General features: G+C 49.5%; 2 protein-coding genes across 10 annotated transcripts in view; one reads left to right on the top strand and one right to left on the bottom strand.

The window, feature by feature from the left end:
- Positions 1-3,965: 3,965 nt before the first annotated feature.
- Positions 3,966-11,247, top strand: FICD (FIC domain protein adenylyltransferase). Of its 5 annotated transcripts, none has more exons than XM_028741349.2 (3): positions 3,966-4,072; positions 7,122-7,478; positions 9,004-11,247. In XM_028741349.2, exons 2-3 carry the CDS (start codon positions 7,172-7,174, stop codon positions 10,083-10,085), a joined length of 1,389 nt encoding a protein of 462 aa, XP_028597182.2. In that variant the 5' UTR covers positions 3,966-4,072; positions 7,122-7,171; the 3' UTR covers positions 10,086-11,247. The 5 variants fall into 5 exon arrangements, with proteins under 5 accessions (XP_028597182.2, XP_028597184.2, XP_028597187.2 ...); XM_028741351.2 differs by lacking the exon at positions 3,966-4,072 and adding an exon at positions 4,390-4,430; XM_028741354.2 differs by lacking the exon at positions 3,966-4,072 and adding an exon at positions 4,767-5,122.
- Positions 11,248-15,339: 4,092 nt separating this feature from the next.
- The window catches only part of ATP13A2 (ATPase cation transporting 13A2), a 41,701-nt gene continuing 29,609 nt past the window's right edge, over positions 15,340-27,431 (bottom strand). For 4 of the 5 annotated variants that reach the window (XM_077931156.1, XM_077931158.1, XM_077931157.1 and 1 more), the window contains 9 exons: positions 27,248-27,372; positions 26,585-26,742; positions 26,012-26,125; positions 24,016-24,095; positions 23,485-23,637; positions 22,735-22,831; positions 21,851-22,074; positions 21,012-21,163; positions 15,340-16,775 (listed from right to left, as the gene is read on the bottom strand). In XM_077931156.1, coding sequence (XP_077787282.1) covers positions 16,312-16,775; positions 21,012-21,163; positions 21,851-22,074; positions 22,735-22,831; positions 23,485-23,637; positions 24,016-24,095; positions 26,012-26,125; positions 26,585-26,742; positions 27,248-27,372 — 1,567 coding nt within the window. In that variant the 3' untranslated portion in view covers positions 15,340-16,311. Of the gene's footprint in view, positions 16,776-19,087; positions 19,261-21,011; positions 21,164-21,850; positions 22,075-22,734; positions 22,832-23,484; positions 23,638-24,015; positions 24,096-26,011; positions 26,126-26,584; positions 26,743-27,247; positions 27,373-27,431 lie in introns of all 5 variants that reach the window. The other variant, XM_028741358.2, reaches the window with a different exon arrangement.

Here is a 27,431-nt window from a genome sequence, read left to right as displayed (position 1 = left end):
CTCTCTCAGAGTTCATTTTTCATTATTACTACAATGTCAGAATGCATAACTGACAAAGTCAGGAATAGATTTTTATGAACTAATTCAACATGAAATAAAATCACTTGCTGCCCTCTAGTGGAAGGAGAAAGAGAAAAATTTCCACATTGTGAGTTGAGTTTTTAATTTTCTTTGAATTTTCTTTGCTCTTTTAAGCATATCTCCATGCTTACTCTTTGGGATTACTCTTTGGGTCTGCTCCAGCAAGACTCTCCTGATGTTCTTACTTTGGAGTAGACATGCACAGAATTGCAACATCAGACCTCCGTCTCACCTTAGCTCATGGCACCAGCTTACTGAATTACTGTGGTTAATTGAATAGGTCACATAACAGAGATAGGTAGCCAGGGACCCGTCTCTGCAGCACACCCAGGGGCCAACTCTGCCTCCATGTCTGCTACGGCAACATCAGTAAAGGACCTAACACAGTCATTTACAATATCAGGACGCTGTATTCACCTACTCACCCTTCAATGTTATAAGGTGCCAACATCTGCCAGCAATGCCCTTCTGCATTCTACGCAGGTCAAACGTGATACCTGTTGTGCAAAAAAATCAAATGGATACAAGTCTGACATCACATCAGAAATGGCAGTACCCCAAAAATGGTGGAATAGGACAACACTTTTAATTTCACCAGTAATGTTATAAAGATGTGTAAAAATGGATTGTTAACAGGGGATAATCTAAAGTTATAATATATTAAGATTAAAGATTAGGATAAAAACAAAGAGGGAAAGGATTTGCTGAACCAACTAATTGAACTGGATACAAAAAAGGGAGGTGTGAGGAGGTGTGGGGAACAAGCGAATGAAAGATAAGACACGGAAAGATTGAATTGTTTTTAACTGTTTTTACTTTGTATTTTTTCTTTTTCTTTTTGTAACATTTTGAAAACTTTAATAAAAATCTTTTTTTAAAAAAACACTTTTAATTTCCCAGACTACACCGTAACTCAATGCTATCATGTGTGGATTAAAGCAGGAGAATGGGCTTTTAAATCACACTAAATGTGCTAACTGGCATATTAGAAGTCTACATTATCAATAAATTTTTATTTTTATTTTTGTAAATGGCCAATGTTCATAACCTAATGATGGCCACCTGTAATTTCTGGCATTTCAATTCCTCGGACCTCGCTGTTGACAACTCCCCCACCCCACAGATTAACATTCTACGCATCAAAGGAGGTGTGCTGCGGTCTGGAAAATTAAGACCATCATACATGATGAGCGCCGCAACCCCAGAGTTGGCCACAACTGGACCTAATGGTCAGGGGTCCATTTACCTTTAAATTAAAACAAGGATTTTATTACGTATAGCATTTCCTAGTCCTAGTGCCTGCTAACAATAAAAAGCATTCCGTTTGTTACCGGAAAAATCCGAGGGCTCCCTTGGACAAAACAAAGACACCAACCAGGATAACTTGGAGCAAAACAGCAGCCTGTAGGCTTGGCCTTTATTGAACTGTTGCAACAGGGTGCTCTCCTCACTTGCAGGAGAGAGGAGGGACCCAGAAAGATGGTGTGCAAGACCTTATAAAAACTTTTGAAATTCCCCTCCTGTAGCTCAAGCCCACCCCCAGAAACATCATGCATACATTACAGAAAGGAGGGGTTGAGGGAGGAGTTGTGGTGGTAACCTGAGTGTCCTGTCACCTGGCTGGTTCCTCCTTTCCCCCTCCCCATGAGTCACTTCCAGGAGACAAAGGGGAGTTTGCAGTTTCCTGCCCCCAGAGGGAAGATCTGATCATTGTCATTTGTTCCAGTCCATGCTGAATCCACTCCCATATGCAAAACAAAAAAAAATCCTTCCAGTAGCACCTTAAAGACCAACTAAGTTAGTTCTTGGTATGAGCTTTCGTGTGCATGCACACTTCTTCAGATACACTGAAACAGAAGTTACCAGACCCTTCTATATAGTGAGAAGGTGGGGAGGGGTATTACTCAGAAGGGTGGTGGGAAAGGGTGATTGGCAGATAGCTGCGATGAGCCTGTTGACGACTCTTAACGACTGCAATAGGTCTTACAGGAAAAAGCAAGGGGTGAGAAGGTGAAAAATGGCTTTGTCATGTATAATGAGATAAGAATCCAATGTCTTTGTTCAGACCAGGTCTCTCCATGGTTTTAAGTTTGGTAATAAGTTGCAATTCAGCAGCTTCTCTTTCCAGTCTATTTCTGAAATTCCTTTGTAGTAAAACAGCTACTTTGAGATCTTGTATAGAATGTCCTGGGAGATTGAAGTGTTCTCCTACTGGTTTCTCTGTCTTGTGATTCTTGATGTCAGATTTATGTCCGTTTATTCTTTGGCGTAAGGTTTGGCCTGTTTGTCCAATATAGAGAGCTGAAGGACACTGTTGGCATTTGATGGCATAGACAATGTTGGACGATGAGCAATTAAATAGTCCCGAGATGGTATGTGTGATGTTGTTGGGGCCAGTAATGGTGTTGTCCGGGTGTATGTGGCAGCAAAGTTGGCATCTGGGTTTATTGCAGGCTCTGGTGCCAGTGTCCGTGTTAAGTCTGGTTGTAGTATTATTGTGGGTTAGGAGTTGTTTAAGATTGGGTGGCTGTCTGTAGGCAATGAAAGGTCTTCCTCCCAGAGCTTGAGAAAGAGAACTGTCATTGTCCAGGAGAGGTTGTAGATCTCTGATGATGCGTTGTACTGTTTTAACTTGGGAGCTGTATGTGATGACTAGAGGTGTTCTGTTATTTTCTTTTTTGGGTCTGTCTTGCGGCAAGTTCTCTCTGGGTATCAGTCTGGCTCTGTTGATACCCAGACTGATACCCAGAGAGAACTTGCTGCAAGACAGACCCAAAAAAGAATGGATTAAAATAAAAATGGAACAGTGCAAATCCGATGTATGGTTGATTTTTCTATGAATTTATAACAGAAGTGTGGCGTATGTAGTGTGTGAGTGTGAGTGTGTGTGAAGTTTGTACAAACTGAATGATTGGGGTGGGGGGGTTCCTGCTACACGTTAAAAAATAATAATCTGTCATGGATGCTTTAGCTGAGATTCCTGCATAGCAGGGGGTTGGACTAGATGACCCTCGGTGTCCCCTCCAACTGTACAGTCATATGACTCTATATGGTTTTATTTCTCAAACAAATATTGAGGCACGTGGTCATTTAGCGCTGTAAGTACCTGGCTCATTTAAGACTATATTATTAATAGGAACAAAATTCGCAAGTGAAAAATATTGTGTGTTTAAAAATAAATAAATGGTAAATTGGATTTTGTATGAGTTAATACATGATTATTCTTTTGGAACTGTGCTGCAATTTCGCACGTGTCTTTCCACGCTGTAACGTTTTATAGTTATTTCCCACCCACCCCTAGGCTGCCTTTCTTTTTGCCATGTTTGCACTTTTTGTAAACAATAAAAAACATTAAAAGGGGGGGGGGAGCAAATGTGTGCAGCTTCAGAACACGTGACTTCAACCCCTTAAGTACTACAGCATATTTTTTATAGATATAAAATGCTTTCGCATTTGAAAAGGGCGCCACTAAAATCGATCGGACAAAAATTAAAGGCTTTTGCTGCCGTCTGCTTTTCCAAACGCGAGATCCATTAACCGGCCCGGGCCTGACGTCGCGTACGCCTCACGCCCGTCGCCCAGGCAACCAGGCCGCCATCTTCCCCGGGCGCTTCTTGCCCCCGCCCTCGAAACCTCCCCATTGGCCCAAACCCGGCTTTCTGGACGGACGGAGACTTGGACCAATCGCAGCCGTCCACGAACACGGAGCTTCTCATCCCTCCTTGCCCGCCCTCTCCAGCGGAGGGAAGGTTGGCGGGGGACTTACAAACAGATTGGCGGGGCGGGATAGCCAATGGAAGAAGAGCCGATGAGCTGAAGGCCTTGTCGGCGGAGGCGGGACAGAGGGAGAAGGGCGTGCGCAGGGGCCAATAAGAGAGGAGGGAGGAGGGTAAGGGACGGCCCGGCCTTCCAATGGGCGGCGACGAAGTAGAGGAACTGGAGGTTGGATTGGAGGGAGAGGAAGCGATGCGCCAGAGGCGACAGGCGGGAGGTAGGAGGCGGGATGGGTGCGGGGGGGGGGGGCTTTGGGGGAGAGGGGGGCTTGGGGGGGGGAGAGTATTTGGGGTTTTAGGGTGAAGGGGTCGAAATGTGGGAAGGGGATTTGGGGAAGGGGGTTAAAATAGTTATTTAAAAAAATATGGGGGTGAACAGTGGGGCTGCCCCTGTTTGTGTGTCGGGGAGGAAGGGGGAAAGTGGGGCAGGGTTGGGGGGCAGGAAAGGGAAGAGGGTGTTGTGTGGGGCGAATCGTCTCGTTTGAGGGGAAGAGGGAGGGGGCGCAGAGGAGGCAGGAGGGAGGGGGCCTCGGGCCTCGCTGGTGGGGGGGGCCCCCCCCATTCGTTTGGGAGAAGGTAAAGTGGGGCGTGTTGGAGGGAAAGCTAGGGAGGGAGCAGAACTGGGAGAAGGAATTTTTTTTGGGGGGGGGGGGTGCCAGGCTGGGTCTCGGTTGAGAAGGTCAAAAGAGGGAAGAGTATATTTGGGGGGGGGTGTCTTTAGTGGTGGGTGAAGTTGGATGTGAAGAGAAGGGAGAGATCAGGCCATCTCTCATGGATGCTTCAGCTGCAGTTCCTGCATTGGAGAGGGTTCAGCTAGATGACCCTCAGGATCCCTCGCAACTCTAATTATTATTATTATTATTATTATTATTATTATTATTATTATTATTATTATTATTTTATTATTTATACCCTGCCCTCCCCAGCCAAGGCCGGGCTCTGGGCGGCTAACAAGCAATAATAAAAACAAGTTGAATGAATACAACTTAAAAACTAGATTAAAATACAACATTAAAATATTGAAACATTAAAATGCAGCCTCATCACAGGAGGAGAAAGGAAAAAGAAACAGTCCTGTGATTTGGTAGTGGCAGTAGGGAGATTGAGGGTTGTTCTTGGTGACTCTGCCCTAGCTTGATGTTCACGGTTGATTGGATGGATAAATGTCTTTGGTGTTGTTGTTTTTTGAACTAAACACTTTATAAATTTGCCGCTGGGCTGGTTTGCCTTCAGACTTCCTGCCTGCAGAGAAGCAGAATGGCTTGCAGGTGAGCAGGCTCAGATGCTGTTCGGATGGGCAAGTAAACTGCACAACTTCTGTGGGTTTGTTCGCCAAGCTGAGTTAAGGCTGACCTGTCACAAGCAGGGACAGCTGGCATTGGACGGCCTCTAGAGGTGAAGACCTGCTTTGCATGTTCAGGTATGAAAGTCCTGAAGTGGTAGACTGGACTGTACCACTTTGGTTGGTTCATTTTAAAATGCTCCCCTGTCTAAAGAGCTCTGTGCCAGATGATCATAGTCATCTAGCCCAAACCCCTGCAATGCAGGAATCTCAATCTAAAGCATCCACGACAGATGGCCATCCACACTCTGCTTAAAAATCTCCAAATAAGGAGAGTCCACCATGTCTTGTGGGAGTCTATTTCCCTGTCAAACAGTTCTTATCATCTTAAAGTTCTGTATATTCTTAGATGTTTGTAACTGAGAATTCTACAGTTGGAAGGGGTCCCAGGGGTCATCTAGTCCAACTTGAATCCATTGTTTTGGGTTTTACCCTCCAGAGCAGGAGAAAACAAGCTTGCCCCATCTTCATGTGACAGACCTTTAGATACCTGAAGATGGCTATCATATGTCCTCTCAGTCTCATCTTCTCCAGGCTAAACATACCCAAGGCCGCGGGATCACATTCATCCAGTGCTTTACCAACTGCACTGGCTCCCGGTGGAGTGCAGGGTCAGGTTTAAGGTGCTGGTTTTGACCTTTAAAGCCCTATGCGGCTTAGGACCCGCGTACCTACGGGACCGCTTCTCCTGGTATGCCCTGCAGAGGACCTTAAGGTCCGCAAATGACAACATTTTGGAGGTCCCAAGTCGCAAGGTGGTTAGATTGGTCTCAACTAGGGCCAGGGCCTTTTCAGTACTGGCCCTGACTTGGTGGAACGCTCTGTCACAAGAGACTAGGGCCCTGCGGGACTTGACATCTTTCCGCAGGGCCTGCAAGACAGAGCTGTTCCGCCTGGCCTTTCTTTGGACTCAGTCTGACCCTTATGTTTCCCTCCCCATATGGTTTTGATTTATGGGCTACTTTTAAAATGAGGCTGCATTTTAAATTGCATTTTAACCTGTATTTTAAATTGGTTTCCCCCCCCCCCCTTATGTTTTTACTGTAATTTTACTGGTGTTAGCTGCCCTGAGCCCAGCTCTGGCCAGGGAGGACAGGGTATAAATTATTATTATTATTATTATTATTATTATTATTATTATTATTATTAACTGTTCCTCATAAGGCTTGGTTTCCAGACCCTTGACCATCTTGGTCACCCTCCTCTGCAGATTTTCCAGCTTGTCAATATACTTCTTATATTGTGGCACCCAGAACTGGACACAGTACCCCAGGTGTGGTACAATCCATTCTACCACCTCATTATTGTACATGGGTAGGCCTACTCTAAAAGTGCCATGAACATTGGACACTACAGCCTAAGAAAATGGGAAAAGGGGGATTCGAATGGCCGGACAAGACAGGTGGCAATTGCTTTAAATTTGTAGTTTGCCTAGCAGGTTGTAGAATCGTAGAATTGTAGTTGGAAGGAATCAATCTAAGTGACTTCCAATCAGGTTTAAAAACATACAAAAATGTTTTTTAAAAACCAAAACAAATGGCAACAACCACAGACTCCACAGAAAACAGAGAAAAACAAGCAATCGCTCAAAATAACACTAATGAAGCTATGACACAGTAGGATCATATTCAGTCAAATATCAGGGAGAGGAGATATGTTTTAACCTGGTCCGTGTTGGTGTCAGGCAAGCTTCACTTTGGAGAGGGTTCCACAGGTGAGGACCCACAACCAAAAAGGTCCTCTTCCTTTTTTATTTCCTCTGAGCCTCTTTCTGAGGGAAAACTCAGGGAAAGGTCTCTGGGGGATGATCTTGGGGTGAGAATAGAGTCATGCTGAAGGATGGTATTTTGGTTCAGAGAGAAAGAGGGTAGCAAGAGGGCCACCCGTATGTGCTTCTTTGGCAACTTACCCATTTCCATTCCTAGGTGAGGCCCGCAAGAGAAGGAATGTGCCTCTTGCCCTTCCCTGAGGCCAGATGAACCTTGTATCGATGGCAGCTGTGGTGGCAGTGGCAGAACCAGAGCTGAAATGGGTGTCCCTGTGGCTCCGTGTCCGCTGGGCGGCCGTGCTGGTCGTCCTGCTGGCTGCACTCCTCATGTTGCTGCTCCCGTTGACGTCCATGGAAGACCAGTACCATGCCTTTTACAAGAGCTTGTCTTTGCTGAAGAGCAAGCTGGGATTGGGCTACACAGGGATCACCACGTACACAGGGCAGACGACGGACCTCAGCGTGACCTCAGGTGGATTGCAGCTGCTGGTGTTGAAGCCCAAAGCCTCCCAAGGTATGGGAAGGGGAAGGGGAGTTTGTGGGCTCCAGTAAACCTCTGTGTTGATAGCAGTTCAAGTCCACACAACAGGGTGAGCTCCTGTTGCTCTATCCCGGCTCCTGCCAACCTAGCAGTTCGAAAGCATACCAGTGCAAGTAGATAAATAGGTACCGCTGTGGCGGGAAGCCAAACAGTGTTTCCGTGCGCTCTGGTTTCCATCATGGTGTCCCGTTGCGCTAGAAGCAGTTTAGTCCTGCTGGCCACGTGACCCAGAAAGTTGTCTGCAGACAAACACCGACTCCCTCGGCCTGAAAGCGAAATGAGCACCTTTGACTGGACCTAACCATCCAGGGGTCCCCTAACTTTTTTTTTTAACCTTACTACTTATTATTATTATTATTATTATTATTATTATTATTATTATTACTACAATTATTTTATTAATCACCTCCTAAACTGCTACAGTGGAACTTTGGTTGTCGAATGCCTCCATAGTCAAACATTTCGGCTTTCAAACGCCGAAAACGCGGAAGTAACTGCTCCGGATTTTGAACGATTTTCGGAAGCTGAATGTGCTGCGTGGCTTCCATTTTGAGTTGCCCTATTGTATTGAGGCTTCTGTATTGAGTTTTCGGTTTTTGAACGTTTCGGAAGTCGGTCTTCTGGAACGGATTACATTCGAAAACTGAGGTTCCACTGTATCTCAAGGTGATTTATATATAAAATAAGTAAGAACAGTTTAAAAACAATGCATTTAAAATAAGACTCAAGGTAACAAATGGACATTCATGGTAAAGACCCCTTTATCTAGCTGGGACAAAAATGCCTTTCAACTCTTTCTGGAGCAGGTGCCTGTCATATCTCAACAGGAATGCTGTTCTACAGATCAGGGGCCACCACACTAAAGGTCCTGTGGAGTGGGCTTCTGAGTTCTTAGGAACTTGCAGAAGAAACACTCTCACGGTGATCTACTGGGTGTGTAAGGGATAGGTAACCTGGTCCCAAGCTATATAGGGACTTAAAACAGCACCTTGAACTTGTCCTAGAAGCAAATGGACAGCCAGTGCAAATCCCACAAGCAAGGTGGTTTATTTGTAATATTCTGTGGTATATTTCTATCCCTGCATTTGATATTTGAAAAGCAATCACTCATGTGTTAATAGTATAGTGCAACTTCAAAATACAACTTTGCCCCACAGAAGTTAAGGAAGTTGGAGTGAGTTGAAAAAGAGTACATCAGATGCTAAGACAAGAAGGCTCTTATTAAGCCAAGAATCAGACATCACATAAAGAACAGCAGTCCCAGCATCCATACTTCCATACAAAAAGAGCTGAGTCTTTGAATAACCAGGTAGACAGGAGGGTAATGTAGCAGGCAGGAATTCCTTTATCACAGCTCTCATCATCCTTAACTGTTGGCCATTCTGGCTGGCACCGATAGGAGCTGGAGGAAAACAGCAGCTGCAAGAGCCATGGATTTTCCCACCTCTGCTCCATAGCACACCTTTCTGCCATGCTAACCCTGGTTGCTTCGTTTCAGAGGTCAGGTTAGAAGCCAGAGCAGCCCTGAACCAGGCCCTGGAGATGAAGAGGCAAGGTAAACGGGAGAAAGCCCACAAGCTTTTCTTGCACGCCCTCAAGATGGACCCTGATTACGTTGATGCCTTGACCGAGTTTGGCCTCTTCTCTGAAGAAGAGAAGGACATAATTCAGGCTGACTACTTGTATTCCAAAGCCCTGACCATCTCCCCCCGTAACGAGAAGGCTCTGATCAATCGCGACCGGACATTGCCCCTCGTTGAAGAGATTGACCAGAGGTACTTCAGCATCATTGACAGCAAAGTCCAAAAAGTCATGTCCATCCCGAAAGGCAGCTCGGCTCTCCGCAGGGTGATGGAAGAGTCTTACTACCACCACATCTACCACACGGTGGCCATCGAAGGGAACACCTTGACGCTTTCTGAAATACGGCACATCATCGAGACGCGGTACGCCGTTCCCGGCAAGAGTCTGGTGGAGCAGAACGAGGTCATCGGCATGCACGCCGCCATGAAGTACGTCAACACCACGCTGGTGTCCAGAATTGGGTCTGTGACCCTCACGGACATCTTGGAGATTCACAGGAGAGTGCTTGGCTACGTGGACCCAGTAGAGGCTGGGAGGTTTCGGACTACCCAGGTCTTTGTAGGGCACCACATCCCCCCGCACCCTTGCGACGTCGAAAAGCAAGTGCTTGAGTTTGTACAGTGGATCAACTCCGAAGACGCCATGAGCCTGCACCCGGTTGAATTTGCCGCCTTGGCCCATTACAAACTGGTCTACATCCACCCCTTCGTGGACGGCAACGGCAGGACTTCACGCCTCTTGATGAACCTCATTCTCATGCAGGCGGGCTACCCGCCCATCACCATCCGCAAGGAACAGCGGGCAGAGTACTACCACGTCTTGGAAGTGGCCAACGAAGGCGACGTCAGGCCCTTCATCCGTTTCATTGCCAAATGCACCGAGACCACTTTGGACATGCTGCTCATAGCCACAACTGAGTATTCCGTTGGGCTGCCCGAAGCACATGGCAGCACCACGGTTTGCAAGCAGACCATCCCCATCAAAACCCGAACATGAATGCCAGTGTAGGGGTCGGAACCCGCTTGGCATTATCAAACACACGGCTACTGGCACTTTCTTTTAAGCATTTCATTTATTTAAATAAGTTTTAAGTTAAATCTTGGGAGGGGGGGAGAATATTTCAATATTTATTATTCCCGAGATATATATATTTTTCTGTTTCACCGGCTTTATTATGGAGAGGGGAGCAGGGCAGCGCCCTGAGGTGGATTCAGCCAAGGACATCTTTGCAAATTGACATCACTGCGTTTAGGGGAAACTGTTCTGCAATGGACTTCTCAGCCAGCGCTCATTGGGCAAGAGAAACCTGTTGTTTGTTTGCCTAGGACATTCTGGCTGAGGGGTCCCTTCCAACAAAGCAGTTCAGTTTGGCTTGAAGGCATGGTGATGCCCAAATTCAGTGGCGGGGGGGGGGGGATGTATTTGACTGAATCCACCCCAGGCTGTATATCAGATCAGGGAGTGGCTAACCAGTGGTCTCTAGGTGTTATTACACTCCAACTCCCATCAGCTCCAGCCAGGACATCCCATGGCCAGGAACGATGGGAGCTGTAGTTGACCCACAGAGCCACAGGTTAGCTACCTCTGCTTTTGACTTCATATTGCTTTACCCCCATTTTGGTGTCAGTTTGTATTCCAAACCTGAAACCCAACGTATTTCCCTTTTATCCCGTAACTGTGGGACCTAAGTTGTTCCTTCTTTATAACACAGGCTTGCCTATTTACCCTTCCTCTGCCTTCAAAAATAGGGGGTGGGTGGGAATACAACACTCCTGTGAGACATTTTGATTGGGGCACTGAAAGGATACCACAGGTAATTCTGCTGGTGCTGGAACCTGTTTGGAAAACACAACTTGATGATGCAGCAGGGAAAACCTGGGATATGTGGGGGATAAGGAAGGTTTGCCGTTCAAAAGTTGGACCCCCTGTGTACATGCATGTACATGTATGTAAGAGCCCTGGTCTGGTACTGTTCACTTGTACAGAGTTGATTTCATGACCTGGCGCATATCCACTATTTTTAAAAAAAGGTATCTAAAGAAAAATTGAACAGATAACAGATCTGTTATCAGCCCTTTTTGATAGCACTTTACAAATTCACTTGACTTGCCAATAAAGAAATGGTGCTAAGCGTTGCACCCGATTTGCGAAAGACAAATTTGTACATGAGTGATATGGCTAATATCCAGCACTTAGACATACGTGCAGTATTAGCGGCGGAAGACTGGGGTCTGAAAGCGCTTGCCCTTTTCTCCATCTCACACCTCATTCTCTGCTCCTCTATCTACTGTCCTAGTCTTCCCACTGAAAAACGCGATCATACAAAGCACTACAAAATAAATGTATTAGAATTGAATGGATCAAATTTAAGAAATCAAGTACACTAAGGTGCCAGAGAGAGAGTAACTACAGGGGTCATCTGTGCCTTTAAAGCACTGCCTAGATGAGAATATGCTGATCAAATAGTATATAGCAGGAGAAGCTCTGCCTTTACCGCAGTCTTTACCAGCCTGAGGTCTGCCAGATGTTTTAGGCTGCAACTTTAATTCCAAAACTCTTAAATGCAATAAGGTTGATAAAACTTTTAATAACAAATATGAACTATACTGGGGACACAGGTGGCGTGGTGGGTTAAACCACAGAGCCTAGGACTTGCCGATAGAAGGTCGGTGGTTTGAATCCCTGCGACGGGGTGAGGTCCCTTTGCTCAGTCCCTGCTCCTGCCAACCTAGCAGTTCGAAAGCACATCAAAGTGCAAGTAGATAAATAGGTACCACTCTGGCAGGAAGGTAAACGGCATTTCCGTGCGATGCTCTGGTTTGCCAGAAGCGGCTTAGTCATGCTAGCCACATGACCCAGAAGCTGTACGCTGGCTCCCTTGGCCAATAAAGCAAGATGAGTGCCGCAACCCCAGAGTCGGCCACAACTGGACCTAATGGTCAGGGGTCCCTTTACCTTTTACCTTACCAGCCTGAAATCTGCCAGATGTTTTAGGCTGCAACTTTAATTCCAGAACTCTTAAATGCAATAAGGTTGATAAAACTTTTAATAACAAATATGAACTATACTATGCCTGGATAGGCTTGCTGAAATAAGGTTTTCAGCAGACACAACTTCTGGCTGGCTGGGGCTGATGGAAGTTGTAGTGCAGAAGATCTGGAGGGCCCTACATTGGCAAGGGCTGCTATATGGCATTGTGAATTAAGCATTCTCTGTTGCACAACTCTTTTTGAATAGTACTGGAGTGCTATGCACTATGGCAAAGATGGGCAGAAGGAAGATTGAGATCTGGTAGAGCTCTGGCTGTTTTGCAGATGGGCAAGGTCTCTGTCTTCCAGTAATAGGGACAATTTTTGCACCAAAATAAGACTTCTGAAATTAAGAAAACTAATAGTGAACTGTTCAGTTCAGTTCTAGTACTAAAAACGAATTCTTTATTTCAAAATGTGCTCAGTTGCATTATTCTAACTGTATGACTTTTGCACCTGGTTCTGGTTCGATCTTGGAGCCCTAGTTTTTAAAAAATCAAATCTGAAGTCTGTCCATGCCTGCACTATGGTATCTGGTTTTACATAAAGCACTGTGTGACTGTAGCTGAGCGTACGATCCTAATCACATTTATGGAAGTTCACCTCATTGACTTCAGTGGGCTTATGCAACAGTAAGCATGCAAAGATGTGAATTAGGGAGGAATCTTCAGTTGTGTAGAGTCTCCAAAAAAAACAAGGCAGTTAAAGAATTGCAGTTCCATTTATAAGGGGGCCTGCCTTTTATAACCACACCTGAGCAGTGTTATCTGTTGATGGTGGGGGCATGTGTACTACCAGAGAACAAGAAGAGGCGAATTTGAAAGACCTAGCATACACACACACACACACACACACACACACAGTTGAATGGATGAAAATTCTACACTTTGGTTATCTGTTAAGAGAAAGATGAGAGATAAGGAGATACACTTCAGTAATTCTTGACAGTGATTAAACAAGGCTGAGGTGCAGAGGTTGTCTTTTCTTTTATACTAATAGGCTGTGGCCGTCGGAACAGAACCTGGCCTTGAGAGACTTGCAGCCTGCTCTCACATATATTTCAGAGTCAATTCCACTGCTTTTAAGGGATTTTATGCTCAAGAGCTGAAGATCCCGGCCTTAAGAATCAAGTTGCCTTCCTTTACCTCCATAAGAGATTCCATTTAGGGGTAATTAGCCACTGACATACATAACGTGAAAATCATGACCCGCAAGTCAGGAGAAAGCAACATTCTGGAAAACACTTAGAACGTGAAATTGTGACCCACAGGTTTAGGAGGACGTGAAATTATGAAAAAACATGTGAAATCACTTCTGGGTGTTCTTAACTTTTTTTCTGGGCCTCTGTTTTCTTTTACAATGCTGTCTGTTGCATTTAGGCTGCTTCCCATTCTTTTTAAGTGGACAGGAGCGGGTGGCTGGTACTTAAATGAGGCAAGCCAGGCAAATGTGGAGGAGGGTGGCCCCTGTTGCATTTACACACATTCTCCTTTTTTTTACCCTATCCTTGTTTTGGGCACGACCAGCCCTTCCACACAAGGCAGCAAATTCCGAGGGGCGGAAAGTGACTCAAAATGTGTGTCACCTGGCCTGCCCTAAGCTCCCTTGCTGCCCTCAGGGTGTGATTTAGGACCCTGTTTAGTCACAATTTTGTGCAGAAGGGGAAATGCAACATCTCAGGGATGTCCAACAGGTCGATTGCGATCTACTGGTAGATCCCTGCAATTTTGGTAGACCGCGATCAATCTCTGGCTCCCTTTCCTCTGCGTGTTGGTAAATCGGACTCCTGTCCCACCCCCTCGTCCCGCCCTCCATTGTTTGAACTCAGGAAGGGAAGACGGACCTCCCTCTGTGTGGCTGTTTTCATTCGTAGTGATGTTTTTGTGAATGACTTAACCCCAATTTCCCTTGCCTTCCTTCCCCCCCAAAAACAGAAGTCCCCTTCCCCCAAATGCCTGCCCCTTAACCCCCCCAAAAAAGCTCAACAAATTTGAGCTGCTGAACCCCTAAAAAAAATGGGCTAGATCACTGCCAGATTTTAATTCTGAAAGTAGACCGCAGTCTCTTCGGAGTTGGCCACCCCCGCAACATCTTGCCCTTTGCCTCTGGCGGCAAAATGGCTTGGGCCGCTCCTGGTTGTGGGGGCACGGGGTGGGGTGGGGGGCTATCCTTGCCTCAGCTCACCACTGCTCACCGTTCTGCCTGAACACGGAGGTCCAGCTCCGAGGGCCTTCTGGCGGTTCCCTTGCTACGAGAAGCCAAGTTACAGAGAACCAGGCAGAGGGCCTTCTCGGTGGTGGCACCCACCCTGTGGAAGGCCTTCCCACCAGATGTCAAAGAGAAAAATAACTACCAAACTTTTGGCAGCCCTGTTTAGGGAAGCTTTTAATGTTTTATAGGTTATTGTATTTTAGTGTTCTGTTGGAAGCCGCCCAGAGTGGCTGGGGAAACCCAGCCAGATGGGTGGGGTATAAATAAGAAATTATTAGTAGTAGTAGTATTAGTACTACTACTACTACTATTATTATTATTATTATTATTATTCCCTTTCTGGTACATGCCTGTCCTTGATTCGCAGCTGCCTGAGACGCCACCACAGAACCTGAGCCAAACCCCCAACCCCCCCAGTGCCTCTGTCCCTCAGCCACTTCCACACAGCAAGCAATTCTGTCTTACACCCTTCTTTCCAGGGCTCCGTTTTGAATACCGTGCTGTTAACAACTTCACCCTGCCATGACATCACCCCCTCCTCCTATCCTCCTGTTCCTTGGAGGAAGCGGAAATCATAAAACACTGATTTTCAAATTGGGAGACCCTCCAGGAAGGCACAAGAGAGCCAGGATGAGAGCCCAAGGGCAGGTGGGTGTGGTGGCAGCTTCTAATCAACCTCCAGCTGCCGCCCATCTCAGGTGCTTCGCTGAAGCAAACTGTTTCGCCTTGCTTTGTGGGTGTACCAGCCGGAGGGAGGCAGAGACCTGGCTGAGCCCAACAGAGCAACTCTTTCCTTCCTCAATTCTTTGACTCTGGAGCTGGGTTTTCTTTTCGCAGTTTTATAGCCAAATTTAGCTTTCTTCCCCACTGTTCCGCTGCTTTCAAGCATTGTGGGTGCGGCTCCACGTCTATGTTTTTCCCAAGGGTGGCTCTAAGCCATTAGCTTCCCTCTGAAAGTCTGTGAACTAATCACAAAGCAGGAGATGTATCTGTTAAAAGGAAGAACAGAATTGCCCAGAAAATATCATCTGTTTATTGTGAGACTCGTTCATAACCATACAGAACTAGGTTCTCTCACTCTCAGCACATCCATCCTTTCAAGTAACCTTTCTCATTTTTCTTGCGGAGTGGGTGATCTTGGGGTAAGGATGGGGGAGATAGCCCTATTGCAAACCACACACATAAACATACACACACACACACAGCCCTGATGAGCGTTCTCATTTTGAGGCTGGTGCAGATTGCTACAATTTCCAGTAATTCTGGCATGGAGGAGGGACACATGACAGCGTCCAAATCACAGGGGGCTCCATTCTCCTTGCAACTCTGTCCACAGGAAATACGGTCACTTGGGCAAGTACAGGCAGCACCATTGCTCTCCTTTCAACAGAGGAAATGGAACCAGCACATCTGGGCCAATCAAAGAGGGAAAGAGCTGCCTGATTCCTAACACCCCACCCACCCCCTCCACAGGAAGACGCTCCAGGGCACTAGTGGGGGTCTCAGTGCTTCAAGATGGAGCAGTGGCATAGCGTTTGGTTTCTGGCACCCGGGGCGGTCTGTGTTTGTGCACCGGATGGGCAGGGGGGACATGCGCGCCAGGCTAAGGGGCAACCCAGCCCTCGCCACCAATGCCGCTGAGTGACCCCACCTCTACTGGGGCAAAGCAGAGCCATGCTGAGCTGTCTGCCCACCTGGCTGACGCAGGAGGGCTGGCCTGGGCTGGGGTCGCCTGGTTCGCGCCCCCACAAGAGTTGTACCAGTCAAGGCCTCCTCTTTGGAATTCTTCCAGAGCTGCAAGGAACCTCAGCCGGAATCCAGTTGCCAACCAGGCTCAAAAACAAAGCCCAGAATGGTCCCCTCATGGCAATGTGGCATAGCCTGCCCCCATCTCGCACCAGGAGACGGACCAAGCCAAATCTAGCCCATCTGCAAGCTTTCAAGTCAGGTGAGGTGCAACACTTCCCACTCCCAGACAGGTCTCAGATTTTAGAGCTGAAGGCTGGCAAGGGGGGGGCGCTTCTCTTTCTATGGAGGGGCACCTGACCGACTCCTGCCTCCACCTTGGCAAGTGGGGCAGCAGGTAACAGAAGGACTTTAAATGGAGGAGGAGTGTGGAGTGTCGTTTCCGGGGTCTTTTGCCAAGCGGGCAGCAGCGGAATGAAGGACAGTGTAGCGACCAGTGGAAATAAATAAAATGGTCCCGTACCAAGGGAAGGCGCCGAAGCAGCGCCTCCGTCTTTCATGTCCACACAAGCATGTGTGTCTGCGTCCAGCGTCACCTCATGACAGGGGTGATTTGGGTGGCAAAGATGGGTTCGTGGAGCGGAGGCCACAAGGGCTGCTGCTGGCTCAGCTCCTTCTCCAGCCTTTTGAAGAGCTTCTTTGATGACTTTTTCCCACACAGGTTCCGGAGGCCGTTGAGAAGCCCGTAGTCCAGGCAGGTCTGGAGAGGGCGGGAAGAGAGAGAGAGACCCTGAGAGGCTGGCCGCCCTGCCATGCCCACTGCACCCAACAGCAGCTCCCACAACAGAGGCTTCTCTGGTGAGGCTGCAAGGCAGGGTAGACTGCCCCTTAACATGCAGGTTCTACTCAAGGGTCATGGTTATTAGCTGCAGGTGGGCCCTTCCTCTCACACACCCACACCCTCAGATTTGCCTAATCCTTTTTAGAAAGCCAACTTTCATCAGGAGCCGTCGCTTGTCATCTGAAGGACCAGGTGTGCAGCCTGGGAGTCATTCTGGACTCACGCTGTCCATGGAGGCACAGGTCAATTCTGTGTCCAGGGCAGCTGTTTATCAGCTCCATCTGGTACGCAGGCTGAGACCCTACCTGCCCGCGGACTGCCTCGCCAGAGTGGTGCATGCTCTAGTTATCTCCTGCTTGGACTTCTGCAATGTGCTCTATGTGGGGCTACCTTTGAAGGGGACCCGGAAACTACAACTAATCCAGAATGCGGCAGCTAGACTGGTGACTGGGAGCGGCCACCGAGACCATATAACACCAGTCTTGAAAGACCTATACTAGCTCCCAGTACGTTTCCGAGCACAATTCAAAGTGTTGGTGCTGACCTTTAAAGCCCTAAAAGGCCTCGGTCCAGTATACCTGAAGGAACGTCTCCACCTCCATCGTTCTGCCCAGACACTGAGGTCCAGCACCGAGGGCCTTCTGGTGGTTCCCTCGCTGCGAGAAGCCAAGTTACAGGGAACCAGGCAGAGAGTTACAGGGAACCAGGCAGAGGGCCTTCTCGGTAGTGGCACCCGCCCTGTGGAACACCCTCCCACCAGATGTCAAAGAGAAAAATAAGTACCAAACTTTTAGAAGACATCTGAAGGCAGCTTTTAATGTTTAATAGGTTATTGTATTTTAGTGTTCTGTTGGAAGCCGCCCAGAGTGGCTGGGGAAACCCAGCCAGATGGGTGGGGTATAAATAATAAATTATTAAATTAAATTATTACTATTATTATTATTATTATTATTATTATTATTATTATTATTATTATCAGAGGCGGTTCTCTCCCATCCCAGAGAGGTTCAGAGGGTGGCAACAAGAGAACGGCCCTTTTCTGTGGTGGCTCGCTGACTGTGGAATGCTCTCCCCAGAGGCGCCGCCTAGCGCCATCACTACAAGTCTTCAGGTGCCAGGCAAAAACATTCCTCTTCACCCAGGCCTATGGCTATTAAATAATCTATGGCCTGTGAAAGTGTGCAGGAGAAGACAGTTATTATGGTGATTATTTTACTATGAGGCCGTCTGTCATGATGGGGTTTTTTTTACGTTTCTATCACTGTAATGTGATAGTAATGTGTTTTTTAAACGTTAACCCTGATAAAGGGTGGATTATCTATTGAATAGGGACGCGGGTGGCGCTGTGGGTAAAACCTCAGCGCCTAGGACTTGCTGATCGTATGGTCAGCGGTTCGAATCCCCGCGGCGGGGTGCACTCCCGTCGTTCGGTCCCAGCGCCTGCCAACCTAGCAGTTTGAAAGCACCCCCGGGTGCAAGTAGATAAATAGGGATCGCTTTATAGCGGGAAGGTAAACGGCGTTCCGTGTGCGGCTCTGGCTCGCCAGAGTAGCTTCGTCAGGCTGGCCACATGACCCGGAAGTGTCTCCGACAGCGCTGGCCCCCGGCCTATAGAGTGAGATGGGCGCACAACCCTAGAGTCTGTCAAGACTGGCCCATACGGGCAGGGGTACCTTTACCTTTACCTTTATCTATTGAATAAATTAACAACAGCAGCATCCTGTGGCCAGTGCTTCCAGAAAGACATGGCTCCTCTGCCTTACTGTTCCCTGACTGCCAGCAGTTAAACTCACTCTGGCAGTTCCCTCCCTGCGAGAAGCCAAGTTACAGGGAACCAGGCAGAGGGCCTTCTCGGTGGTGGCGCCTGCCCTGTGGAACATCCTCCCACCAGATGTCAAAGAGAACAACAACCACCAGACTTTTAGAAGACATCTGAAGGCAGCCCTGTTTAGGGAAGCTTTTAATGACTGGTGTTTTAATGTATTTTTAATGTTTGTTGGAAGCCACTCAGAGTGGCTGGGGAAACCCAGCCAGATGGGCGGGGTAAAACTAATAATTTGTAGTTGTTGTTGTTCAAGTGTTTAGGGAAGGAGAGCAGGAGGAGGAAGAGGAAGAGGAGCAAGCTCCCTTCTCCCTGTTCTCCCCCCACATCCTTTTCTCAGACACCACGTCCCCGGCCTCCCTCTTGGCCATGACTTTTAACTCTCCCCCCCCCCCCGCCCACCCAATACCTCCAGCATGAAGGCTGTGAAGAAGTGGAGAGCAGCCATCCCCAGGAGAGCGAGCTTGAAGTTCAGGTCGTCGATGGCCTTCAGTTTCAAGAGGTATCTCATGAAGCCCAGCGGGTAAAGGGTTAACCAGGTCATGAGGCCGAAAAGGATGATTAAGGCTATCAAGAACACCACTGCGGGGCGGAGGGGAACAAGGAGAAAGTATGGAGAGGCAAGGAAAAAAGGATGAGCACTTACAACATGCAGGCAGACCCATACGCCGCAAGTCTAACTGGACGGCTCAGTTGGTAAAAGCGCGAGACTCTTAAATCTCAGGCTCAGGGTTCGAGTCCCATGTTGGGCAAAAGATTCCTGCATTGCAGAGGGTTGGACTAGATGCCTCTGGTGGTCCCTCCCGACTCTGCAATTCTTTAAGGTAGAGCTTTCCAAGCGGGTGATCCACTTTTTAGACATTTCGCGAGACAGCAATTCCCTTTTGCTAGCCAACTGGAGGTTAAGCCACCGCCTTCCCAACCCTGGGGAGCGTTCGTGTGACACACCTACACACTAACATGTCACGGCGCTCCGTTCTAAGGCTTACGATGTAAAAATGGGCACTTTCAAGAGCATGAGCCCCTTGTGGGTCTCCCCCTTCCACAAGCCACAGACAGCCCATAGGTGTATTCCAACCCCTCCAGCTCAGACCATCAGGGCCAAGAAGATGCCCCTGCAGCACCCACGGCCTCTGGCAGGGAAGGTGCTTGTGTTTGGTGCTCTCTTCTGCTTGCAATGGTTTTTACCTGTTTTATTTTTTTAATAAAACCGATTACTCTGGTTTTGTAGCTGTGCATATTACAGTACGCGGGTGGCGCTGTGGGTAAAAGCCTCAGCGCCTAGGGCTTGCCGATCGAAAGGTCGGCGGTTCGAATCCCCGCAACAGGGTGCGCTCCCGCTGCTCGGTCCCAGCGCCTGCCAACCTAGCAGTTCGAAAGCACTCCCGGGTGCAAGTAGATAACTAGGGACCGCTTACTGGCGGGAAGGTAAACGGCGTTTCCGTGTGCTGCGCTGGCTCGCCAGAGCAGCAATGTCACGCTGGCCACGTGACCCGGAAGTGTCTCCGGACAGCGCTGGCCCCCGGCCTCTTGAGTGAGATGGGCGCACAACCCTAGAGTCTGTCAAGACTGGCCCGTACGGGCAGGGGTACCTTTACCTTTACCTTTATATTACAGTAACTGTGACCTTAGAGCATAGCTGTCATTTCCCTTTTTTTAAGGGAAATTCCCTTATTCCAAATAGGATTCCTCGCAAGAAAAGGGAAAAGTTGACAGCTATGCCTTAGAGTGAAGGCTAGGTAACAGATTTTGTGAGGGAAATAATGAAAATAAATAAAAGTACCAGCGTCAGAATGGGCATGAGCTGGGCAGCTTCTGCAAATGGAAGCGAAGGTCAGTGAAAAGCCTCAAGGCATAGGGAAGCTGGCAAGAATCATAGAATCATAGAGTTGGAAGAGACCACAAGGGCCATCGAGTCCAACCCCCTGCCAAGCAGGAAACACCATCAGAGCACTCCTGACATATGGTTGTCAAGCCTCTGCTTAAAGACCTCCAAAGACGGAGACTCCACCACACTCCTTGGCAGCAAATTCCACTGTCGAACAGCTCTTACTGTCAGGAAGTTCTTCCTAATGTTTAGGTGGAATCTTCTTTCTTGTAGTTTGGATCCATTGCTCTGTGTCCGCTTCTCTGGAGCAGCAGAAAACAACCTTTCTTCCTCCTCTATATGACATCCTTTTATATATTTGAACATGAGTCCATGGCTGTTTGGGGAAGCCCAAACAGGAAGAGAAAGAGAGTGGGGGACGGACTGAGATTCACTTCTCCCTTAGGCTTAGCAGAGAAGATGGAGGACGGTGTCAAGGAAGCTCTTGGGGAGGGGGCAGACTCACCGTTCGTGTAGAGGGGCTTGCGGAAGGGCTGCCCTTTGGACATGGCTACTGCCAGGATGAGGTACTGGAACCCGGAAATGCAGAAGACGACGGTGTTTTCGTAATTCGGGAGGTTCTGAGGGGCTGCCACCGTACTGTTCAGTGGGACGTACCTGGGGCAGAGATAATAATAATAATTTTTATTTATACCCCGCCCTCCCCAGCCAAGGCAGGTCTCAGGGCAGCTAACAAGCAATAATAAAAACAAGTTGAATGAATACAACTTAAAAACAAGATTAAAATACAACAATTGAAATATCGAAACATTAAAATACAGCCTCGTCACAGGAGGAGAAAGGAAAAAAGAAAAAAAAGAGGGGGAGGGAATCAAATTGGCTCCAAGCCAAAGGCCAGGCGGAACAACTCTGTCTTACAGGCCCTGCGGAAAGAAATCAGATCCTGCAGGGCCCTGGTCTCATGAGGCAGAGCGTTCCACCAGGCCGGAGCCAGTGTTGAGAAGGCCCTGGCTCTGGTTGAGGCTAATCTGACTTCCTTAGGGCCCGGGACCTCTAGGGTGTTGCTATTTATGGACCTTGAGGCTCTACGTGGGGCATACCGGGAGAGGCGGTCCCGTAGGTACGAGGTAGGAGGGGCAGATGTTGGTGACACACAGAGACTCAACCACCCATCCCTGGGCCCTGATGGCCGGAGAAAAGGGGTCCTCTTTGTCCAGCAGGTTGGAACTGGCAGGGCAGCCAAATCAAATTGGAAAATGCCAGCCTGAGAGCTTGCCATGGCCAACACCACCTCCTCCTCAACTTCCCATCATGCTGATTTCACCCCCTGTGCCCATTGCTCACCACAGCTGAGAGACAGTGATGTAGTAGCTGGTGACCTGGATGGCGATGAAGAGGCTGGTCTGGAAGGCGAGGCTGCTCAGGACAATGATGTTGATGAGGGCTCCTTGTGGGCGCTTGGGGCCCAGGTCATTCGCCGGCGCCGTCCTGCCCATCAGAGCAGCCACCGTGGTGGTGATGATCAGGTCAAAGAACAAAAACTGCAGATCACTCAGATTGGTGTTGATCTGGGTTGGGGTGGGAAGATATCAATGTGGCCGCTTTCAAGAAACAGAGCCTCCACGGTTCAGGAGCAGTCTACCTTTAACTCTGCCGCCTACACACCCCTCCCATTTGAGATTACAGCGGCACAGTACGAACCTCTCCTGGAGACAGGAAAACGGGCTGGACGGGTCAGAGCTTTTGCGCTGCAATTGCTATGCACATTCTAACCTGTGGGACTCATTGCCACGGGATGCGGCAGTGGCCCAATAGCACGCACAGGTTTATGCAAAAGATTAGAAGCAGTTGGAGAGGAGGACAGGCCTCCCCACCACAAAAGGGAGAAGAGCTTGAAGAAATAATCAACTGTGATCATATGAGCGAGTATTTAGTATTCCGAATCCAGAGGGACCTATCAAATACAGGATCCCATCTGTCTTGAAGTCCACCACGCTGTCTTTGGCATATGGGCCTATAAGTGTGCAAATATCTCTCACTGGTGGCTGCAAAATACAACCAGAGAGTGCTCTGGAGCCCCATCAAACTTGCAAATGCACAATAGTTGAACTTCAATAGAATCACCAGCACCCATGTCTTGGCCCTCAGGGTCCTGACAGCAGAAAATGAGCATGGAAACACGAGAGCAGGAAGGAAACTCAAGCTTTTCTTTTTCACGCAATCCTTACCGTGTAGAGCAGGAGAACGGAGACAAACTGCACGAGGCTGTAGAGTGCCATGTATTTGAAGACCGCAAAGGAGGTGACCAGAGAACATCTCCCTTCCCTAAAGCGCCAAGATTGCCAAGAAAAATTAACACCAGGGAATGTGTCAGGGTGGGGAAGACCCAGTGAAACTTAAGAAACGTTCCTCATCCACAACCTACACTGGGATCATTCCAAAGTAAGCACAACTAGGCATCGGAAACAGTTTGGTGGGGTTTTTTGCCTAAAAGAAGAGAGCATTTTAATGTGCCCTGTTGTGGCTTCAGCTTCTTCCCCTGCCTGCAGTCGTGGCCAACTCTGGGGTTGCGGCACTCATCTCACTTTACTGGCCGAGGGAGCCGGCATACAGCTTCCGCGTCATGTGGCCAGCAGAGCAGAGCACGGAAACACCATTTCCCGCCGGAGCGGTACCTATTTATCTGCTTGCACTTTGACGTGCTTTCGAACTGCTAGGTTGGCAGGAGCTGGGACCGAGCAATGGGAGCTCACCCTGTTGCAGGGATTCGAACCGCTGATCTTTTGATCGGCAAGCCCTAGGCTCAGTGGTTTAGACCACAGCGCCACCCGTGTTCCCTGTTCTTTTAGAGGAGCCCCCCAAAATATTTCTAGTTCCAATTAAAGAGGAGGAGCTACATTTTTTGAGACGATGGTGGGAAAGAGGATCATCTACTGCAAGCTCAGCCTCCCAGAAAGGTCAATTCTCCCCAGACCTACCGGATGGCGATGGGGACACACTCGATGTTGGCTATCTTGGAAGTGAATGGCGACGCCACAGAGGCTTCCGCTTCGGAGAGCGAGATGCCCACATCGGCCGCCTTCAGAGCTCCACAGTCGTTGGCACCATCCCCACACATCCCCACGCAGTAGCTGTGAACCGACACATGGGAGAGGAGAGTTGGAGCCTCATTTCCCCGCTTCCACCAGGGGCCAACACCCTGGAAGGCCCTGGTGTCAATTCTGCCCAACACCCCCCACCAAACCCACCCCCTTCTCTCCAACTTTATCAAAGAGGAAAGGCAAAGGTTTGGAGCAATGGCAGCCCCACAGCCACAATTCAAGGTTCTTTCCCCTGTCCGTAAGGATTTCCATTGCTTTCGCCCACAGAAGTGAGAAAGCCATCTCTTCCTGTGGTTCTGGAACAAATCCCTCGCCCATCACACGCCTTTGCGACTCCCCCCACAATATCCCGGCAGTGGGGTGGGGGTGGGCGGTGGAGCGTCCCCCCTAAAAATGTCACAGACTTACTTCAGGTCTCGCAAGTTCTGGACCAGGAGAGTTTTCTGGTCGGGCGACATCCGGGCAAAAATGGTGGCCCGGACCAGTATCTGCAGAAGGCAGAGAGAGAAGAAGAAGAGTTTGGATTTGGTATCCCGCTTTATCACTTCCTGAAGGAGTCTCAAAGCGGCTAACAATCTCCTTTCCCTTCCTCCCCCACAACAAACACTCTGTGAGGTGAGTGGGGCTGAGAGACTTCAGTGAAGTGTGACTGGCCCAAGGTCACCCAGCAGCTGCATGTGGAGGAGCGGGGAAGCGAACCCGGTTCACCAGATTACGAGTCCACCATTCTTAACTACTATACCACACTGGCTCTCTAGAATCCGTTTCAGAGCTGCCACTGCCTCGAGAATCACAATACACCCAAGGCAGCTCACACAAGGAGGGGGGAATCACATAGTGGGATGGCAGCGCCTCCTCCGAGGAATGGCGGCCGCAGCGGAGGTCTGCAGCTCTTGGGCTTTGTGTGCAAAAGTTCCTTGGCAACACCTGCAGGTGAGGCTGGGAAATTCCCCTCCCTACTGGGGAGATGCTGAACCAGGGTCGGGGAACCTGTAACCCCCCACAAGATGCTGACTACAGTTTCCATCATCCTTGACCACTGGATTGGCTGGCAGAGGCTGATGGGAGCCGGAGGCTGGATAGACTTGGAATAAGGCACCTTCCTTGTTTCCTGGGCTAGGGGGCGCTTGTGGCACAAAGCATCGACCATCTTTAATTGACACGAGTGGATTTCTGGCCAATTTTGTTTAATGCCCCTCTCCTCCTCCCCAGCCAAGGGAAAGCTCTGGGGCATCTGACTTTGGGGAGCCATGTGACTCCTTGCAGCAGCATTGCACGTGATGCCACATACGAGTATGGTGAATGTAGCACCCTTTAACGTCCCTGCGAACATTCATCAGCTCCAAGAGGTGCACAAGAAGCCAATCAATCACCTTACTGATGAATAATCATCAATAATAGCAAGCAATCGTGCCAGCTTTGAAGAGACGCCCCCATGAGGTGCAGAATTTTTGAACGGCTCCCGCTGCCATGGCTCTTGGTGGGTGCATTGGGGAAGAGGAGGGGTCTTCGCCTCCTCCTGCTACCGGCCCTGAGGGCTTCTGTAGGGCAACCCCCTCCTCCCTCCCTCAAAAGACAGCACCGGGCTCTAGAAAAAAGCAAGCCAGCAGCTTCCATTCTGATGCCGTCAGTCAGATCTTTGAGGGCTTGCACAGGAACAAAGAAAGCTGCCTTATACCACATCAGACCACTGGGTCCATCTGGCTCAATGCTGCCTACACTGACCGGCAGTGGCTCCCTCCAGGGTTTTAGGCAGGGGTCCCTCCCAGCCAGTGGTGTGTGGGCATTGGACTAGGGGGACTAAGCTAGCCCCCTTAATGTTCCCAATAAATTAGAGTTTTAAAATATTAAAGCCTGGTGCCTCCTTCCTGAAGCCTGGGAAGCTTCAGCCCAGCTTAGGGAGGGAGCAGCAAGGCTTTGACAGGGTCTAAGAGCCCTCCTTCCACCTCCCCAAAGCCTGCCCAACTTTGGGAAGGAGGCAGCAGGGGTCCAGCATCCTGTCAGGGGCTTAGCCACTCCTTCCAAAACCCTGGGAAGCTTCTGCTGGCTTAGTGAGGGAGGCCTGATGCTAGCATGCAGGATATCACCCACACCCCAGTTGCCCTCGCAAGCTGTTCCCCTACAAAAATTTCACTACACCCCACTGATCCCAGCCCTGCATGGAGACGCTAGTTGGAGATTGAACCTGAGACCTTCTGCATGCAAAGCAGGTGCTCTAACCACTGAGCGATGCAGTCTTTTCCCTACAGACTTGCATCTGTTTAGCGCATCTGGGGACAGTGAGCAGAGAAAGCCCTTTGCCAGAGGATGGGGTGAGGTTTGGGGGGGATGGACAGCTGGGCAGCAGCAGCAGCAGCAGGCAGCTCTGCCTCTCATCCTGCAAGGCTCCTGCATCCAGCATTACCTTCGGCAGGAGGTCCGGAAAGTGATCGCAAAGCACCGCGAAGGATTGCCCATTGACGGCCAAGTGGTACGGGTGCTGCTGCTCCAGGAAGTAGCTCTCCCGTTGGTACGAACCCTGCAAAAACCCAGCAGTTGACATTCAGGCCTCTTCCCAATGCCCCTACCTCCCCAAGCCTTGCCCCAGTGCCTGGGGCCGGTCTCAAGGCCAGGCAGGAATGTGATGGAAAGGTTGCAGCTGGCACAGAGAGGGAGGAGGTGGGCACTGCAACCCCACTGACTGTAAGATGCACAGCAGGCCAGCAACCAGGAAGGGAGCAAAGTGGAGCGAGGTCTCTCTAAGGAAAACTGGCATCAGGTGCCCCATAGCTGGTCAAGCTCAGGTCTTTTCATGGACAGGGGCAGCCCAGGGTGACCACATTGGGCAAGATGCCCCAGGAGCCTTTAAGGTGGCATTCCCCACCTCTCCTCCTCCCAAATCCTAGAAGCGGCAAGGTGTGCCACCTCCCTGGAAGCCACGAGGGCACTTGATGTGCCAGGCTGCCCACAGAGGAAGTTTGGGTAGGGAAGGACTTGCATCGGGCTGCTCCAGGTGATGCTCGTAAGGGACAAATCTGAGGGCAGCCGGCTCATCCCAGCCACGAGGAGGGGCGGCGTGGACGAAGAGAACCCGCTCCTTGGCATTCACCATCCGGCAGCTCCTGGCCACATTCACAGCAGTCAGCATGTTGTCTCCTGGTGGGGAGAAGAAGAGAGGGAGAGGAACAGGAACAGAGGTGCTGGGCTTCACCACACCTAAAGGTAAAGGTAAAGGTACCCCTGCCCGTATGGGCCAGTCTTGACAGACTCTAGGGTTGTGCGCCCATCTCACTCAAGAGGCCGAGGGCCAGCGCTGTCCGGAGACACTTCCGGGTCACGTGGCCAGCGTGACAAAGCCGCATCTGGCGAGCCAGCGCAGCACATGGAAACGCCGTTTACCTTCCCGCTATAAAGCGGTCCCTATTTATCTACTTGCACCCGGAGGTGCTTTCGAACTGCTAGGTTGGCAGGCGCTGGGACCGAGCAACGGGAGTGCACCCCGCCGCGGGGATTCGAACCGCCAACCTTTCAATCGGCAAGCCCTAGGCGCTGAGGCTTTTACCCACAGCGCCACCCGCGTCCCTATCACCACACCTAGATGGCACCAAACGCAAAACACAGAAAGAAACAGGCATCCCCTGCCCTCCTCCTCGTCTGATACCTGTGACCATCACGGTTCGGATATCTGCGTTGTGCAATAAGTGGATCACTGGAGCAGTCTGGGGCTTAAGAACGTTCTTCATCACCAGGAACCCCAGGAAGACCATCCCGCTCTCCACATCGTCCCTGCCGGCCCAAGGAGAAACCCCCGTTATCAGTGGGCCTCTGGGCAGAGCAGGGGAGCC

Source organism: Podarcis muralis, chromosome 7 (assembly GCF_964188315.1).
Source record: "Podarcis muralis chromosome 7, rPodMur119.hap1.1, whole genome shotgun sequence".
In the NCBI taxonomy this organism is placed as follows: domain Eukaryota; kingdom Metazoa; phylum Chordata; class Lepidosauria; order Squamata; family Lacertidae; genus Podarcis; species Podarcis muralis.
This window is presented reverse-complemented; position numbering and strand designations above follow the sequence as displayed.